Source organism: Sparus aurata, chromosome 18, assembly GCF_900880675.1.
Source record: "Sparus aurata chromosome 18, fSpaAur1.1, whole genome shotgun sequence".
NCBI classification, from domain to species: domain Eukaryota; kingdom Metazoa; phylum Chordata; class Actinopteri; order Spariformes; family Sparidae; genus Sparus; species Sparus aurata.
Genome location: NC_044204.1, coordinates 30,264,826 through 30,284,449, shown reverse-complemented (window position 1 = coordinate 30,284,449; position 19,624 = coordinate 30,264,826). Strand labels below are relative to the sequence as shown.

Genomic DNA, 19,624 nt, shown 5'->3' with positions numbered 1-19,624 from the left:
CTTGAGTAAAACAAACACCAGCCAGATGTAATTACAGGATCAAAAGCGGTACTTGCAGGCAAAATAAGATCAGAGAATGTTTTGATCCCCAGAGAACAAATTCAGAGGACAGAAGTTAGTACAGACAAAAAGAGAAAGTAAAGAATAAAAACTATGTCATATATAAAAGTAGATGAGAATGAAAGTACACAGAGAAATTAAACAAGCACGACTGGAGACAAAATAAAGAGGCAAAAGTGACAGTGGTGTGATGTGATTAATCATTTTACACCATCTGTACACCAGATTAATATAGAATTTGAAATAATACTTGTGTTTGTTAGTATCAATAAAGAAATGTGATATAGTTTATGATGTAATTAAACGGTATAATATATTAACATACTGACATAATATGGTGCATAATAACATAGTATGGGTTTTAGACATAAGGAAAAATATTAGCAACGTGTAATATAACAAAGAAAATCAATATAGTATGATGATAGTATAGTTTATATTAAATAATAAATACAGTTATAGTTTATAGTCAATATATAGATATATGACAGCATATCTTAATCATTCTCACATAATAGAACAAAAAGGTATATTACTATAATATAAAAATTATATTCATCTGGCTGCACTAACAATTATCATTTTTTATTTCAGGTTTTCAAAAGATAATAGTTGTTTTATGCAAAGAGTTAAAACACACATATTATTGTGTGCAACCAGGCAAAACAAATGAGGGTTTGTGTGGCTTTAAATCAGAACAATGCATCACATTCATTAATTTTTAACCTTTATTTAACCAGGAATGTCCCATTGAGATTAAAAACTGCTTTTTCAAAGGAGTCCTGGAAAATATAATGTCAACATATAATTTGCATGTAAAATAAAAGAAACTGTAGCTGTTAAATAAATGTAGAGAAGTAAAAGTAACATATTTCCCTCTGAAATGTAGTGAAGTGCCATTATAAAATAACCTGTATTTAATATGCATATGTATATTACAAGCACCTCAGAATGAAGTAGGCGACAGTGTTTGAGTAAATGTACATATTCACATTCCACCACTGGTTTCAAATGCAGCACTGTAAATGCAAAATGTCAAAGAAAACACACAGATGTATTTGTTTACCATCACAGACAGCCTGTGTGCTGACAGGCTGCAGGCAGGCTGTGGTTCACACTCAGAGGCACCAGGTGGCGCTGTGAGCCGCACACATGACGTCAGCTGCGGTTAAAAACCACGAAGAAGAAGAAGGCAGGGAGGAGGAGAGGAGAGGAGCAGCAGGAGAAGGAGGGAGGAGGGAAGAGGGAGAGTCCACATAGCTAAAACTCTGCTGGAGCCCAACTAGCTAAATCTGACACAAACTGCCAGCCATGTAGTCCGACCGGCCTGCCTGCCCCACAAACCGAACACAAACCGGATATTTCAAGGCGTTTTTTCTCCACACAATGGCGCACACTGACCGGGATATTTCCACTCCTCGGCTGTGTTGAACATTTGTGACCCCATCCAGCAGCAACAAAAACATCTGGCTAACAAGCTAAGAGCGGTTAGCATTAGCAACCGGACAACTGTCACCCCGGAAGGCCGCCGCAGCAACAGCAGCAGCAGCAGCAGCAGCAACAACCGCCGCCGCAGCTGCCGCACCGGGTGGGGATTTAACTTTCTCTGCCCGTGTCTGGACCGAACCAACACAAAGTCCAAACTCAATGATAAAACGCTGTTTATCCTACATCGGTAAGAATGTCCTCCTTGGGGATATGCGACGAGGAGTGCTTGGCAATATCCTTTTTTAAGTTACAACCTTTTTTTTGTGTGTGTTTTTTTTTTTTTGTTTAGCTTGTTGGCTAACGTTAGCTTGACTGAATCATTTTGTCAGTTAGCACGTCGGTTAGCTAAACTTATTAAAGGCCGTTTGACAACTAGAAGGTTAAAAACATTTTAGTTTCTAGCTGTGAGATTTTCACCTTGCTCTTTTGATGGATACGGTTGACTCTCAGTTCAGCTCACTACTAGCAGTATGTCATAACAGTATGACCAGCTTATTATGGTTAGCTAGGGAATTAGCTAATTAAACTCACCTAGTCTTGATTAGATGAACGTTAGCCACCACGTTTCTTTAAGTTATAATGGCTGCCACTAACCACCTCAGCCACTCAGCTGCTTTCTCCTCTGTCAGTGCCTTATGACTTGTCATTCGTCACGTTAATTTGTCTCCTAATTTTCACTAAGCATGGCTTTTTCTCACAGTGTTTGTAACTTGTGTTTGCTTTCACTCATACCTAATTGGGCACACTCCCTAAAAAAATCAAAGCCCTGGCTGTGATTAGTAATAACAACAGCTCAGTGTCTCTCATCATCATCATCCTCAGTCAGAATAATTCCTTGATTGTGATGCTCACACTGTAAGAGCTCAGGAGCTGAGGGCTGGCCAGAAGGAGCCCAGACTACTGTCACTAATTGAGCGAGGTGGAGAGTTTGTGTAAGTATGAGATCCTGGTGGCTGAAAATGTATGTATTTTCTGTCAGGCAGTAGGTACGTTTAGTGAGATCTCACGGGTCACGTCTGAAGTTTGAAGCAGCTCATTTAGATGTTTGTAAGTACCTTGTGCTTCATTGCAATCATCAGGCAACACGAGCACCACTTGCTTTTTGTCTTTATGTGGTGCAGGAATGAAATCCCAGCAAAAAAGAATAACTTCACACACACACTTTTCACCTCTGCATTGATAGATTGATTAAAAAAAGGTTGATGTCTCCCTCACGAGACACCAAGACAGGTCTTTGTCACTGAAACTTCGACCTTTTTTAATGAGGACGTGTGTGAATTTGCTCATTGTTGCTGGAATCAAATAAAAAAAGTTTTTACCAGCTTTTTTCCATCTTTGAAGATAGATACTAGCTGTTGTATATCTGAAATTACTGGTCTACTTTGTCTTTTCTGCTGCCTTTGATCCACGTGCACTAAATAGCTGTGTATCTTTTTTAAGCCTTCTAACCTGCAAATTATTTTATATCACAGTGGTTTAGTATACAGTCCCTTTTTATCAAAAAGGTGTGCGCCACGATAGCCTCACAGTGAGCAATAAACAATATGATTTATATCGTACAGTTTGATTATTGTGTTTAGGGGTTGGTCATCTTGTCTTATCTAACATATTTATTGGGAATAACATTATATGAGCATATTGCTGGAGGAAGTTTGTTTGGCTAAATTAAACAGGTCAGGTGAACTATCTGAAACTACGTGCATGTTTAGCATTTTTCAGGAGAAAAGGGAAGTTTTTCACACCTTATCATCATAAACAATTGTTGATTGTTATAGCCACAGATGTTGTCAGTCTCAGTTGTCTTGCAGTTGATTGCTGAATAGATGAGTGACTCTTGAGGTCAGAAAGTCAGCTACAGGACAGAGCTGCCTTTGGAGCTATAATGATGTGGTTTAGTGTTTATTAGCAGGATTTTTAACCTGCGTCTCAGCAGCTTCAGCATTGTCCTTTGTGAAAGGGGATGTTGTGGTTGTGTTAAATCGTCAGTGTTGTTGTGTTTGTAGCAGGTTGTGGCGTAAGTTGGAGTGAAGGAGAAGGCAATTACACCTACCAGCTGCCAGCTCACTTCGCATTATCCAGAATTCCTCCACTTAGTCCTGAACTGTAATGAGACTCACATGGGCACACAAGCTCCGTCCTCAGCTGACTGCGTTAAAACCACACAGACTGAATTCCACTCCCGATAGGGAGAAATGTTGAAGAGTCAAGAAGATCAGGTGCTGTCAGCCAGGGTTTTCGTTTGCATGACGTATTGTCGACAATTTTTCAAATCCGATTTGTTTAGTTGTTGGTAAATATCAATGTAAATCTGAACTTAAAAGTGTGTTTTTCTTAATTTAGTGTTTATGTTGTGGCTGTAGTGTTAATCAAAGATCTCATTAAGCAACCTCTGGTCAGCGTTTGCAAGGATCTAGTCATGACTACCTGTCGTCTCTGTTGGCACAGTCTTCTGTAAAGCTGCAGTGATTAAGTGATCAACTATTTAATTAATCCGAAGATATTTTGTTAATAGATTAATTAATTTGAGTAAAAAAATCTGTAATTCCAGCTTCTCGAATGTGAATATTTTCTTGTTTCTTTCTCCTCTTAGACAAAAACAAGACATTCAGGACGTCCTCTTGGGCTTGACAGACATTTTTCACAATTTTCTGAGATTTTATACAGACCAAACACTAATGCTGGACAGTTTATTGATTAGTTGCAGCTCTAGACTTATGTTTCTGCTTGTCACAGTTCACACTTTTGCAAACTGCACCACTGCCTCTTTGCAGCTATGTAAGAGGTGTCAAAATGACTGTTTTAAAGTTATTTTTAAAGATGACATAAGGCAACCTACTGAGGGTAAAAGGGAACAGATAACCTTAAAAAAATAAACATCTTACAGTCTCATTAAAAGCCAGACATCATGAGCTTTACCACAATATTCATGCTCCTTTCAGGGCTGCTGTATTGTTACATGTTTCTTATATTTCGTCTACACCCTTGAGGCCCAAGGGGGGTTTGTTCTCGGTATTTGTTTGTCATGTAGCTTACAACATGAGGGGCCTCTGCTGATTCAGGAGAATTGCCAGTCCTTCTGACATATTCAGTTGAGTAGTGCTGAATCACTTTCCTCTCCTCAGCAGTAATCAGTTATTACGAAGTGGACGGGAAGCGTGGGAGGTGCCCAGCGTGCTGCTCTGACCCTGGTTCTTAGTCAGCCATTGTCAGAGAGTGAAATATAACCCCACCTACATTTACCCACATCACAGATTTGAAGCTGCTGGTATTGACTTTCTAATGAATCGGGGCGTAGCTCCTCTTAATGTGCTCCTGTTTGCCACAGCAGACAATAAAACTTGATGGAGGCAGAAGGTTTACGAGCTAATGTTGTGTCATCGTGCGTTTATTCCATTAAGCATCTCAGCAGATAACCTAACAGAGATATTTGCATGTTTGCATGTGCATGTCACATTTTTTGTAAATCTTTTAATTCACATTTTGATCACTTTATAATTATGATCTAATCCTAACAGTACGTGTACCCATATTGCATCTCAAGTGTTCAGTTATTCTAATGTTTTCACCCTGAATTCTTTGCATGAAACACAATTTTAATTGCAAGATAATGGCTGAAGCAGATTGTCTGTAAATGCTTTGTTTTTGATAATTGTATTGATAATCTTGAATGATCTGGAAACCTCACAGAGCTGATGTTAAGAAGGTCTGTGTGCTGTTCTCACACAGACTGGGTGTTTTGGCCACCCCTGACGTGGTTGTGGCTCGTCCAGTGGCTCAGCTGTCCATACCTATCAACGGTAATTTTGAAGTTGTGCGAGGTATGTCTTATTTTTGTTTTGTCCTATTTCAGATTCACAATATTAAAGGGACTCTGTGTTGTGCTGGAAGCCAGTCGTAAGTTCATGCTGGCGGACTCCATTTCTAAAGTATTGTTAGCTACTGTTGCGTTCTGCTAGCTGAATGTGCTTAAAGTCACTTCTTTAGACTGTTGTGGAAAATTGAGTCCTTCAGAGAGAAATCCACAGCCAGCAGCATTAAACAAGGCTTGTATAGGCAACGAAGAGAGACGGGGAAGGTCTCATTTGTCATGTCAAGTTACAATCCACTCGCATATAATGAAAAAGATAAATACATGTCATTTTCTATATGTTGTTGCACAGAGCTCCTTTTTTTTGGGTTTGCTAACTTTAGTCAAAATATGGGATATTTGATATTTTTTCCAACGGCTGCATGTTGATAAATTGAAAGTACATTTATAGTAGTGTGATGTTTACTCAGGTAACATCACAGTGGTGTAAAAATGAAAGTCCAGGGGTCACTTCCTCTGTGCATGACAGAATTTGAAAATCAACAGACAGCAACCGGAGTCTGTTGAAATAATTTACAACACCTCTGGTAAATTCTCACAACAGACCTTTGGACTGCACGCTCACCGTCTCAACTCTTTCCTCTTTCATTTCAGAGGCCGAAGAGGCTCTTCTTATCAGCTTCTCAGTAGATTGTAAGTACTTTTTTTTACCTCAAATTCTATTGTGCTATTGTTGAGCTTTGTTTTCAAACAGACATTATGTAGAAAATATGTTGTTTTGGTCTTTCAAGCAAGCTGGAAAGAATGATTTACTGTGGGAACAAACGAGAGCTAGACCTTGGCATTTAGTGCACACAGCCCCTATCCAGGCATACTACATTTTTAGAGCATGCCTTTAGCCAAGCGCCTGTGTCCTTTATTTAGCAGCAGATGCTGGTCATGAGTTACCAGGGCTTTCTGAAAGAATGCTCAATTGTCTCCCTATTAAATCACTTTGCTTTGTTTTCAAGGCAGTCTGCATTTCTGATGTTTGCAGAGTCTAAACATGTGTGTGAATGTGTGTGTGTTTTTCTTCACCCCTCGTCAGCTCGTGTTAGATTACGAATCAAAGGAGAAAAATCCCCTGAGCTGCTGTTGGAACTCCAGGATGATGACCGGACTCAGACTTTCCTCACTCAGGTGAAGAGTGCTCAGCAACAAGGTAAGACTCCACTGTCTGTCAGCAGTCTATAGCAGTCGGATGATTAATTATTTAATCACTCATCTAAGATTTATTCAGTGAGGGTGGATTACACCGCTCGCTGATTTCCTGTGTATTCTTACCTCACACACATACTGGTGGAGAGACTCACTTGGCAGTTTTTGAAATCAGATCCACCTTTAAAGGTGCCAGCCCACCTCTGTGAGTGCAGCCAGAGAGGAGTAAAGCTGACGCGAGTATGCTTTCATTCTTAAATTGATGTTTTATCTTTGTGCAGGATTGTTTTTTTGCCAGTAAATGCATGGATCACTGTGTAGTGTCAACATTTTTTACAAAGCAGTGTTTTTTTTTTTGCATTTTGAGCAATATTATGAGCTCTGCCTTTGTATTTACCATCTGTTCTTCTTTTTAATGTTTATAATCATTGTATTTAAGATATTCTGTAGACTTAACAGGCTGGAATATATGATGAGTCATCTGCAGTCTGAAAGATGCCACAATTCAAAATTTCCCACATGAAGAACAAGTATTGTCTAATATATTGTCTATGCAGAGGAGCGCTGTGTTTTCATCCTATTTGTTTTATTTTATTTCACATGGTCCATAACTGTGCGTGTCTGTGTGTTTGGTTCGTCGTAATTATAGGAAAAGCTTGTTTGGGCTTAAAATGATGTTCCGGCACTTACACTGGAAACTCTTTTCACAGAGAACCGTGATTATGTTAAAAGGAAAACTTGTGTCTTCATCTTTGCTCAGTTTACCAAAAAAATGAAAATACAAGTGATATTTGGTGAACTTTGAGCTGTGCAGACGTTTACTACTTTTCTGTTTCCTCACTCTGTGAAATAATAGATTTTGAAGCAGGGTCAGTAGGCAGGCAGACAGTTGTAAATACAGTGTCTACTCTGACAACCTGTTCATCCAGTTCCTACTTGTACTACAGTTTCTACGATTACCACTGTATTTTCATTGATGTTCTAGTTAATCATGACAAAGTAAACAGTAGTACTACAGAGGAACTGTGCCGTCTTCTGCCTTGTCATCATGAGGCCACTTGTTAACCGCTGTCCTCTACTTCCTGTTGCGACAACATTGCTCTTCTGGGTGTTGGCCTATTTGTATCTTTGTTCATATTTACATTTAGAAAAGTCAGTTGAACCAGGATGTGAAATGATTTAAGGTTAAAGCATTTATGAGGCGAATTAGCTTCTGTTTCGATCAAACTGCAGCACTATTATTATTATTTTCACACAATTTAAAATGGTGCCTATAAAGATGGTCCCCTCAGCCTGAGTGAGGTTGTGTTGAATCTGGATTATCTAATGCTTCCTTCTGACAATGCTGTTTAATGTTTGCAGCTCAATCCAAACTCAAGACACAAAAAGCGATGGAGCCCATTACACCGACAGCCCTGAGAGGACCGGTCCCCATCCCACCGCAAAGAGCAAACAAGACTGCTCACTCTGTGGGCTCTGGAGGCAACCCACCCAAATCTACCACTGCATTGCCTCTCAACCTCAACAATAGCATGTCATCAAATCAGACTAACAGAGGTAACGTACTGATACACTGAGTTGCCATATGTTTCATTATCATCTTGAGTATTTGTTTTTCCATATTAGTTTCTGTTGGTTTTAAACTAATCTTCTTTTTTTGAATATGCTGTTTCTGAAGATCCAGCTCAGTCACTTGTCTCAGACTTTGGCTTTGAGGACAACTTCAACCATGCTCTCAAAGTGGAGGAAAAGAAGAACCATCAGAATCGGATAGTGGCCTCTAGGGAGCCTCCTCCTGTCCCTCCTCTACCTCCTCGCAAAGCCTCCTACAACCCATCCAACCCTCTGCCTCCTCCACCAGTCCCTAAAGACAGAGCTCTCTCCCTACAGGCCAAAGACGCTTCCAAACCAGAGTAAGTTAACCTTTCTTGACATCGAAACATTGGAAACTGGCACTTTTTGGCTGATGGCACAGTGTCGTATGGAAGCTGTCTAAAATATGACTGGTGTTTGAATAATGTCTACTTTTTCCGTTACAGTAGTTACAGGTCAGGTTTTGACCGTGTGGACAGACAGATGTCTTGGAGCGACAGTCCCTCCACCAACAGCATGAGACAGGCTATGTTCTCCAGCCAGGCAAGTCAAAGAGAATACCTGATCAAACACCGCCTGGGTAAGAAGGAGAGCGAGTATGTGGACATCCAGAACTTCAAGTAAGAAGAGCTTCTTTATGCGGTATACGTTTGGTTTTGTCCTGCACACATGAACCCTCCACTGTGCAATAACTTTGCTTTCTGTTTCTTCAGGATTTTCACAGGAACATGGAACGTGAACGGCCAGTCTCCAGACAGCACCCTCGAGCCGTGGCTCTGCTGTGACGCAGAACCTCCTGATATGTATGCTCTGGGGTCAGTGAGAACTTATCATACAGAACTTTTCTAAACATGAGAAAGAGGTGTCGTTCTTTTCTTATTTCAATAATATCTAATACAGGGGATTTGTTTTTTTTTTGGCTGTAGTTTTCAAGAATTGGACCTGAGCACTGAAGCTTTCTTCTACATGGACTCGTCTAAGGAGCAGCTGTGGGTGGAAGCTGTCGAGAGGAGCCTGCACCCAAAAGCCAAGTACAAGAGGGTGAGTAATCATCATGCAGCCATTTGGGACCTGCCGTGTTGATGCATTGTTAAAGGTACTAACTTGCTTTTTCCCTTTTTTGTGTGTGTGTCTCCAGATTCGGATCATACGACTAGTTGGGATGATGCTCGTGGTCTTTGTCAAAAAGACACTCAAGAGTCACATAAAAGAAATATCCGCAGAGCATGTGGGGACGGGGATCATGGGAAAAATGGTTTGTACGCACTAAACTCGGACCACGTTCCTCAAAATACACAAATTAATAGACAGCCATGACACAAATATAACATGTTTCTGTTCCTTCAAGTGCAGTAGCTTGATCTTTCAAGGTTTAATTGTTTTTTGTTTCCAGGGGAACAAAGGAGGCGTGGCAGTGAGGTTTGTTTTCCACAACACTAGTTTCTGCATCGTCAACTCCCATCTAGCAGCGCACGTGGAAGACTTTGAGCGCCGCAACCAGGACTATAAAGACATCTGCGCCCGGATGACCTTCCACTTACTGGACTACCCCCCTCTCAGTATCGTCAAGCACGAGTGAGTTCCTTGTTCATGTCCAGAGTCAGAATGTGGCTCTGAGTTGATGAGTGAAGTCTGATTTTACACTCATTAGTTGTGTTTTCTTCACTTGTTGGAACACAATTCTTGTTTTTTTTCAGTTTTTTTTATTTTATTTTACTTTTGTATTTCTATTTATTCTCATTTATCTTTAGCTTATTGCTTAAAACACTTCAGTTTTTAAGTATAATCATGATCACTTCAAAGTTTTTAAAGATTTATCCGTGTCTTGTGTTTCAGTGTCGTAATCTGGCTCGGGGATTTAAACTATCGTCTGTTCATGTACGATGCTTCTGAGGTCAAACAGCTCATTGCTAAGAGCGAGCTTAAAAAGCTTCAGGAGGTTGATCAGGTAAAAGACTGTTACCTGGCACGGTTTCTTTTTCTTCTAAATATTATGGTTCTGCACTGATTACAAGCAGCGAAAACAAAACTTACTTTCAAATTAAGGAACGGAAACAAGACAGAACGACTTCTGTTTCTATAATTGACCACAGTTTCCCTCTTTAGTAGCTCTTAAAGTATTTATTGAATAATTTGTTGTGTGTTAGTCATTTTGACATGAAATAAGAGAATTTAAGATATAAGATAAGATAAAACTGTAATGTTTCTGCTCAGTCTCCTTTTAAAATATATACCTGCTTGTATACTAAACCGTTTATGTCCTTTTGCAATTCTTGTATAAATGCATGACAAGGTTAGACAAATGTGTAATAATGGCAAAATAAGTTCTGTTGTAGAAGTTGTTTGTAATCTGTCATCATTTCACTAAATAATTACACCCAAACGTTGCCTCTTTTATGTGTAGCTGAACATTCAGAGACAGACGAAGAGAGCCTTCACAGACTTCATGGAGGGAGACATCAACTTCATTCCCACTTATAAGTACGACCCCAAAACTGATCGATGGGACTCAAGGTAAAAACATATCCCTGTATCTTCTTTTAGAAATCATTAAATACAGAAAATCGCTCCAGGACTTGCTATTTTATTGTTATTGCCAATTCATTCTCCGTTTCGGTTTCTCTTCTTTTTAATCCTGATAACATTTTGCTTGTGCGGAAACATTTCCCGGCCTTATCGCTACACTAATACAGAGTCAGCAGTACTGCATGCGTGTCTGATGTCTGACCCGTAGTTTTGGCTCTGAAACTGTGACTGTTTCCTGCAGTGGGAAGTGTCGTGTCCCGGCCTGGTGTGACAGAATCTTGTGGAGAGGCAACAACGTCAAGCAGCTCAAATACCGGAGTCACATGGAGCTGCAAACTAGTGACCACAAGCCTGTCAGCTCCCTCTTCAGCATTGGGGTAAGAAGCTATGATATCAAACAAAAACCCCTAAACTGACCCATGCACGGTCCTGCTTTTAGTGTTAACAAAGTGTATGACGTGGTTGTAATAAATACTTTACTCTGTGTGTTTCTGTAACAGGTTAAAGTGGTGAATGAGGAGCGCCACAAAAAGGTGTTTGAGGAGATTGTGCGGGCGATGGACAGAATGGAGAATGATTTCCTTCCATCTGTATCTCTGAGCGGAAGAGAGGTAAAAATAAAAACCTCAAATAAACATCCGCTAATCTCTAATAACCTTTTTAAAAAAGAGTAGCATATTGAAATGTTTTCATACAATTTGTAGGTTAAAGTCAAGAAGAATCTGTGATTAATGTCGCCTCTCTTTCTCTGTCCTGCAGTTCACATTTGAGAATGTGAAATTCCGGCAGCTTCAAAAGAAGCGTTTCCAAATAACAAACGACGGTCAGGTCCCCTGTCACTTCGCCTTCATCCCCAAACTCAATGACTCGCAGTACTGCAAAGCTTGGCTCCGTGCCGAGCCAAGCGATGGATTCTTAGAGCCAAGTAAGTCCTCTTAATCCTGATAACTCCCTTTTCTTTTTTGATTATCCTTAGGCTCGTCTACTTGAATTATACACCTGTGATCATGTAGTATTTAGATTATTGATGATGAAATGTAAAAGGGAGATTATAGATGCAGTTAAATTGCTTCAGAAACTTGGTCCACGTGCTGATCCAGATTTCCAAAGTCTGATTGATTTGAGAAAAGGAAATAAAGTGTTCTGGTATCAGTCTTGGTATCAGCAGATTGGTGGATTGAAGTGGATTGGTGCATCTCTCCTGAATTCCTCTGACAATGTTCTCATTGGAAAGTCGGTTTATGGTTGGGGTTGAACCTCTTTCTCGTCTTCCTGTACAGATGAGACGCTGGAGATCTATCTGGAGGTCTACGTCAGTAAAGACTCCGTCACGCTGCTGAACTCCGGAGAGGACGCCATAGAGGACATTCTGGTGCTCCATCTGGACCGTGGCAAAGACTACTTCATCACCATCTCTGGCAACTACCTGCCTAGCTGCTTTGGTACCTCGCTGGAGACTCTGTGCCGCATGAAGAAGCCCATCAGAGAGATCCCCATCACCAAGCTCATTGACCTGGTGAGGGACAGGGAAAGTGAAATCCGGTCAGACCACAGTGAAAGGATTAGCGAGACATATTTTCCTCAGATTAGTTGGAACTCTGATTGTGTAAACCTTTCTGTACACAGCAGTTTAGCTGAGATTGTAATCTGATGGCTGCTCCTCACTCTGTAGCTATTCACTACCTGAAACCTGAGCGGGAACGCGTGAGGGCTTGTTCACTCCCTCAGGGGAAACTCAGTCACACAGCGAGCCTATATTTGGAGTGCTTAAAATGTCTCAACCTGTATATTTCTGGCCAAGAGGGGCCAAGGGAACGAGGAAGTGGCAGAAACATGGGGAGGGAGCTCCTAAAAACAGGGAGAACTGACTCAGGTTAGGCCCATATTAGTGCTTTTTTATAAATAGCCTCCTCTGGTCTCAACACATTCACCTCTGTCTGTTTCCATTTAGCTTTTTTTGACTTTATCTGATTTGGCTTTTGGATTATAGTGCTACTATCATCAGTCCTCCTTTATTTCTATTTGAACTATTCCATTTTCCCACTTGCCTGGTGTACTTGATCAATGATTTATGCAACAACAATCAGTAATCTATCTTCTCTTCTGATTCTGTGTTTATGCATACCACTTCTTTCTACTTCTCTTCTTGTGTTTCCCTTCATCGCCTCTGCTTGCCTTGATCATTCCTTTCCAACTCTTCACTGTGGGTGTGGTCTGACTTCTTGCTCAGGGGGAGGACAGCTTCATGGAAAAGGTAAAATATTAACACCGATCCTGATCAGCTATCTGGCAAATCAGGGTCAGTAAAGGCAAACCCCTGAGTTACAAGCCTTTATGACTCTTAATTGACCTTCCTCAATATCATGTCATAAAGGGAAACTGGTCAAGGATCTTCTAAGACGCTCGTATCAGGATATAACGTCAACAAAGTATAGTATATATATTGCCAGTATAGGCTACACCCTGTTAATGTGTAACCTCAAAGGTCCAGTGTGTAGCATTAAGTGGCATCTGGCAGTAAGGTTATACACTTAAAACAACTTGATACACCTCAAATCATCCTTTCCTACGTTGTCCGCTAAAAACAAAAAAGGCCATCTGTAGAGCCAGTGAGCCAAAGGTGCTGCAACATGTTTGACATGGTAACAAAAATAGAATGATTTCCAGTTTAAGTACATTGTACACGTATGAAAACATGATTATAAATATTGTATGACATCTCTGCCCCTAAATCTCACACATTAGTCTTTATTTAAGATGCACAAACTTTTTAGAACTTCTTTTACCCTAAATTTAGTTAGTAACTTAGGCCCATTAATTTTAGAATAGGAATAAGGAAGGAATAATTCTGACATTTCTAAAATGCTCTTATGTACTTCTTATAGAAAATCAGACTGTAAATGTAATACTAATTTCATGTCTTTACAATAAGTATGGAGGCTGGACATGTGAGTCGGATAGCCTAGCTTACAGAGTATAGACTGCCGGAAAGAACGAGCCCAAGCTCTCAGTGGCCAACCACACCGAGACTCGTTGCTACAGGTACAGGTACTTCTATCTTACAGGTGCTCACAGAAAGTAAGAAACAAAGTGTCCCTCCTGTAATGTTGGACTATTCCTTTAGTGTACAGTTAAAATACATTGTCAAGTTTGATTCAAATTGGCTTAACTAACCAATCAGAAAATAGAATCAGCATTCCCGCTCTTCAGAAAGCTGACAAGGGCAACAACGGGTAACCCACAGGCCCCCACAGACCAGACCAGCTTAGTTATAATCTGTGTGCTGATCAGTCATCCATTAAATCTCCCCTGGCCCACTGAGGACCGGGTACACCCATTCAATGAAAGTTAGGCACACACTAACACACTAAATCTCATTTCACAGCAGGTCACCCTCGCTGCACAGCTCCCTCACACGCGTGATTAAAGCTAATGAGAAGACATATTGGGGTCTGTTCAGCCGAGTTCAAACGACAACTCGTCTTCCATTTCATAACTTGTTAGTGATCAGTGAAACTGCATAGCTGCATGAGTAAACCGATATCCCCATTTAAATATAAATTGGGCAACGTTTCAATGTCACAGTTACACATTTTATGTGAAAGCTTTCTTGGTCTTGAATGCCCTCTACAAGATTCACCACGCTGTAAATACTGTGAGGGTTCACAGTCAAAGCTCCGGGTGTTGAAACATTTCACAGAATATCACATTAGTTCTGCATGTTAGCTTAGCATCACTCCTCATTGAAGGCCCACTCCAGTTTCCTTCTGCATTTATGTGCAGCCTCACTAGCTGAGGTTATTTTTGGACGTCTCTTGTGAGTCTCTGGGATCCATTTGCAGAGACAAAAAGAATTTGATATCCAGCGCTTTCTTAAATGACCCTCCTTCAAGTTTCCAGACCTCAGAGATAATCTAGCTCTCACTGCTGCTCCGGCTCCATCACTAATTGATCAGACGTGTCACTTACAGTCATTTATAGTAATCTCTCAATCACATAGTATGAGAATGATGTCATGATGTTGTTCGTGTAATGAATCGGCATATTATTCTTGTCTCTACTTCAGTTTGTCAGTGTGAAACTTGACTCGGTCATCTTTCATCAGGAAAAGTCAAAGGTGAGCTTCCTGATGGATGGTGCAGGGACAGAGGACAAACCTCTAAAGATCCCCAAAGAAGTGTGGATTCTTGTCAACCATCTCTTCACCAAGTCCTGTGATCAGGTGAGACGCCCACAACTTCTACAACAAAGGATGATTATAGCTGAGAACTGATGAGACTTCTGAAATGTGAGTTAGAGAACTCAGATATGTGAACGCTTGCTTCACAACAATAAAATTGACTGTGTATGAAATTTACTGAAAATCATTCAGAGGATTAATACATAGAAAGGCTTGGAAAAAATGTCTGTTAACTAATAAGTGTACAGTTGATGTTGACAAAATTTTATTTTTAAAAAAATAGTACCTTGATATGAATGATAAGATGATACAAACAAGCACTTCTGACTTCACTAAACTGTCTAATTTTCATGTAATCTACCGTGAAAGACCAAGACAAGATAAACAGTCTGTAACAGGACGTAACAGCTTTATTTTCAAATCATATTATCCATTTCATTTAGCGTTTCCTGTGAAATCATATATCTACAACACATCGAGTTTTCATGAGCTGAGAAAATTCCCTGTTCTCAGTTTTTTGGCGTTGCATTCTTTTCAATCTTTTATTTTCCAAAAACAAAAGGCAGTGTATTCATGAAATGTTCATGAAAGTCAGTGCAAATTATCCTTAATCTACAAGAAAGATGGTCTGTTAATGTTCGGAACAAACCTAAATAATAAGCAAATTGTCTGATTGGGGAAAAAAAACGTTAACTCATTATCAGTAGATTTAGAAACAGGCAGGTTTTTGGTCTCCCTTAAGACATAAGATGTTTGTTTTCTGGAGGTGAGAGTGAATCTAAAATCAATTTTATGTTGTTGATCATTGTATGATTATTTAAGTTCCACACTTTTCAATAAGCATCCTTCATTTCTGATTAGTTTTTAAAGATGAAGGATTATGAGAAACCTGAGCTGTGTTCTGGAAGAAGGAGGATTTTATTTCAAGTTTCTGACGGGAGAATAGATCCTTTGTTTGCAAAGTAATGCATCAGTCATGTTAATGTCTGAAAAATGTGTCACAGGTGCAACAGTATTGCTTGTGGTGTCTCTGAAGTCCCATGTGGGCTGCATACTTGTGTGTATGACACAATAACTAACAAAGGAGCTGCAGTGATGCTAATTGAACTCAGAGGTTTTGGGGAACTGTTTTAAATATTCCATATTTGTCTCTGAACGTCTCTCAGGAGGATTTGTTCCAGACACCGGGCCTCCAGGAGGAGCTGCAGAGCATCATTGACTGTCTGGACACCAGCATCCCCGACTCCGTCTGTATCCTTGTTTACAAAGCCGGTCCCATGAGCAGCATTAAGATACATGATAGCTTACTAACTCAGTTAACACATCGACTGGGGGCACATAATTACGGGTATGTTAGTATTATCATGGTAATGATACCGGTGGGTTGTCAGAGTGAGGAGGGTTAATTTCTTACCTAACTGCTAAAATCTAAGTGAGATTTCTGAATGTTTACAGATCACAGGAACAGGCAGAGAAGGTGGATCCACCTGGATCACTCCTGTCTGTTATATTAAGATCCATATAAATCAACAGAACCACACTGGACTCTGGTTTGCTTGTTCTTCCTTGACTGTTGCTGTAGCTGGTTGTAACCACTCTGTAGCCGAGGCTCTGTTGATCTTCTTGGAGGCTTTGCCGGAACCAGTGGTGTGTTATGAACTCTACCAACGGTGCCTAGACTGCGCTCATGACAGCCGCCTCTGCAAACAGGTGCAGTGACGACACCGAAAATACCACAAAGTTATCTGCTCACTCTGTGATTTACTGTGTGAAGTTTAACTCGACAGCGTGACCTGTTTTCTTTGAGGAATTTTGAAGTGTGATCTGTGAAGAAAGACTCTGCTGTCAGACTAATCTTTACTTTTGACATTTGACAGTTGATCTCCCAGCTGCCCCGGGCTCACCGCAACGTGTTTCGCTACTTAATGGCCTTTCTGAAGGAACTTCTCAAGCACTCACACAACAACAACCTAACAGCCAGCCTCATAGGTATGAAATGGACATCCAGAGTGAATGTTTATTGTGCTTTGTAGCTCATTGAGCAGCATGTTTGATATGTTTCCCAGTTTATCAATCCCTTTTTAATTGGATAGCATAGCAATGAAGGAAAAAATGTAGTGTAAACTGGTTTGTATGTGAGGCTACAGCAACAGAAGCTATACAGAAACAACCGACAGAAACATGAGGTGTGCTGTGTTTCTTCATCCCTCTACTATTGACTTCAATACAGCTTTCACTACAGTCTGACCCCAAAGTGAGATTTAGTGACTTAATATCTCTTCCTGACTTTAGGTGTCAATCTTGGCATCACACCCCCATTTTGTAGCATCAAATAACTAATTAAAACCAAACATCCGAATGTTTTGTCAAATGAAAAATGTAGTTGACGTGTACGTGTTGAGTTTTTATGGAGAGGGAGGTGCCTATCATGTCACTGCAGCTGGCCACCAGGGGGCAGTGGAGATGTTTCGGCTTTAAATGTTGGGGAGCTGTCATGTAATATATCTCTTTAAACGGTCAATGGTTTCAGTTTTTATACATTGTCTTGGCACTGCTGATTATACAGATCTTGTAAAGTAAAATAAAACCTCTGTCCTGTTCCTGTGTTTCAGCAACGCTCTTTGCGAGCCTCCTCATCCGACCGCCTCCCAACATGGTGGGCAGGCAGACACCAAACGACCGGCAGAAAACCATCGACTTCGTTCTGGGTTTCCTCATGGCAGGAGACGAGGAGTAACCGAGATCAACAGTTTTTCGTGACGTCAGTCGGGGTTGGAGTCGATTCCCGACCTGACGTCCTGCTGGCAGAGAACCTGGACCTGCAGGAGACTGTTTAACATGATCCACTTGGTATTTTGTCATCTATTTGGAGACCAGTGCAGCAGTTTTGCACCCCCACCGTTCACAAACTCTCACGTTAGAGGAAGACTTCCACTAGAACTGTGATGATGTTACCAAGTGTCATATCTTCAGTTCATTCACAGAACGACCGCTCGCTGCACCTGGAAGCACTCGGGAGCGGTTTGAACTGATGCCTACGCACTTTCTGATGACGTGAAGGCCCCGAGCCTCCGGACTACAGTCGTCCTCAGCTGGCCCTTCTTATTGTAGATGCTCATGCCAAAATAACCGTGAGTGGTATGAATGTGAAACACTATGTATCCTGTAGATGCTAAGAGAGAGACACTCGATTACACTAAAGAAAAGGAAGACTTCCTTAAGTTTTAAGAAGTAGACTGAATACTAGTATATGGTTTAAAGAATTAAATAGATCGGAATGGGATAATTGTGGAAGTATATATATTAAGAATGTTTAAGCTTAAGATAAATCACGACAATCATCCATTCTGCAGCATTTTAACTGAGGGGGGAATATTAAAAACAACCATTACTCATAATCATCGTATTTTACCTGTTATTTATATTGTTTTTCATTTTCCAGTTTGCACCAGTTTTTTCATTCCTACTACAGTTTTATTTTCCGCTCTTCAATGGTTGTAAAATATGTCAATGGAAATATTCATAGCTCGTTTTTACCGTCTTGTTAAACAAAAAAAAAAAAACGTGAATGTTTGCGGTGTTTTTGTGTAACTTCAGCCTTGAGCCTTACATCTGCCAGTTCCTCTTGAGTTATAAAACAAGTCTGTTAACACACACTAACTTCCTGGTCCACCGGTATCGAGTGAAGAGTCGCCCTCTGTGGTTCTCGATGTCTTAAATCGTGTAAATACTTATCGTTTCGATTGTGGGTATGGTGGTGCGTATCTGTGATGGTGTCTGCTGTTTGTCATGACGGTGGTACTGTTGATGTCTGTGTTTGTTTACATGTCCTTTTCCACACTTCTGCCTCATTGTCTGATGTTGAAGGCCACATTTTTCCTCCTGGTGAAAGCAGATGAGTCATTTTCCCGTTTTAAAGTAATGCAGCATTTTCTGGGTGCAGGTTTGGAAAGATTTAAAGGCTCATCACTCTGCAGGCTACAGTCCGTCTTTGTCTTTGTGCCACAGAGAAGGGTTTTGTTTTTGCTCTGCAGTCACTGTTGCATAACATGTCATGGTTATTGAAATAAGGAACCGCTCTGCTGTGTATAATGAACAGTGTTTCCCCTTTTAACAGTTTTACCCAAGAGATGTCAGCGATAGCTTTCCCACAAGACTAAAAAACACTCACATTTATGGCATTAATTTCCCCTTATTCAGTATCTCCTGCGACGCCGGAGACTTCAGAAGATTTCATGTTAGGAGACAATGTGACAACACCGACAATCATGGCTCTATCCTTGTGTAGTTTCTTCTGCCTTATTGCCATCAAAGCACCAGATTCTTCTCAATCAAGCCTAGCTTTGCCAAAAATGTGGCTTGGGCCTAAAAAGAGTATTCCCTGGTGATTCAGATTTGGGGATTTATTAGCCATTTGGCACCACCATCACTGCGTCAGACACAGAATCAATATAATCAAAAACCCTGTTCTGATTGTCTGTGTCGTCTTTATGCCACTATACCAACTGATGTATTTGTATGGATTCGTTGTGCTTTTTGTCTTCGGTTCTGTCACAATCTGTTCATGAAACTTGAGGTACGTTTTAAAGGTACGCAAGGAAACACTCGCACCTGTTTTCAACTTTTCAGATTTTTTTGGTGCTTTTAATTTATTTAACAGAAATAAAACTGTATAAAGCCGCTTTGTTTTTCCATTGTCTTGTTCAAAACAACACTTCCTCTCTGGGTTTTGGGGCTCGCTCTCCACGTTCATGTGAAATCATTACTGGCTG

The 19,624-nt window shown here is 40.5% G+C and overlaps 1 protein-coding gene across 4 annotated transcripts; it reads left to right on the top strand.

Annotated features, from left to right (window-relative positions):
* The first annotated feature begins 1,238 nt into the window (after window positions 1–1,238).
* On the top strand, window positions 1,239–19,532 carry ocrl (OCRL inositol polyphosphate-5-phosphatase). 4 transcript variants are annotated; one of them, XM_030395946.1, is made up of 24 exons: window positions 1,239–1,780; window positions 2,401–2,480; window positions 5,275–5,366; window positions 6,011–6,049; window positions 6,444–6,557; window positions 7,916–8,110; window positions 8,232–8,466; window positions 8,593–8,766; window positions 8,860–8,961; window positions 9,073–9,187; window positions 9,285–9,401; window positions 9,540–9,721; window positions 9,983–10,094; window positions 10,551–10,660; window positions 10,914–11,049; window positions 11,173–11,283; window positions 11,432–11,597; window positions 11,953–12,188; window positions 12,903–12,926; window positions 14,778–14,894; window positions 16,019–16,103; window positions 16,435–16,562; window positions 16,730–16,841; window positions 17,465–19,532. In XM_030395946.1, the coding sequence occupies exons 1-24, from the start codon at window positions 1,742–1,744 to the stop codon at window positions 17,587–17,589; spliced, it is 2,946 nt and encodes a 981-aa protein (XP_030251806.1). In that variant the 5' UTR covers window positions 1,239–1,741; the 3' UTR covers window positions 17,590–19,532. The 4 variants fall into 4 exon arrangements, with proteins under 4 accessions (XP_030251806.1, XP_030251807.1, XP_030251805.1 ...); XM_030395947.1 differs by lacking the exon at window positions 12,903–12,926; XM_030395945.1 differs by lacking the exon at window positions 12,903–12,926 and having other exon boundaries at window positions 14,739–14,894.
* Window positions 19,533–19,624: the final 92 nt, after the last annotated feature.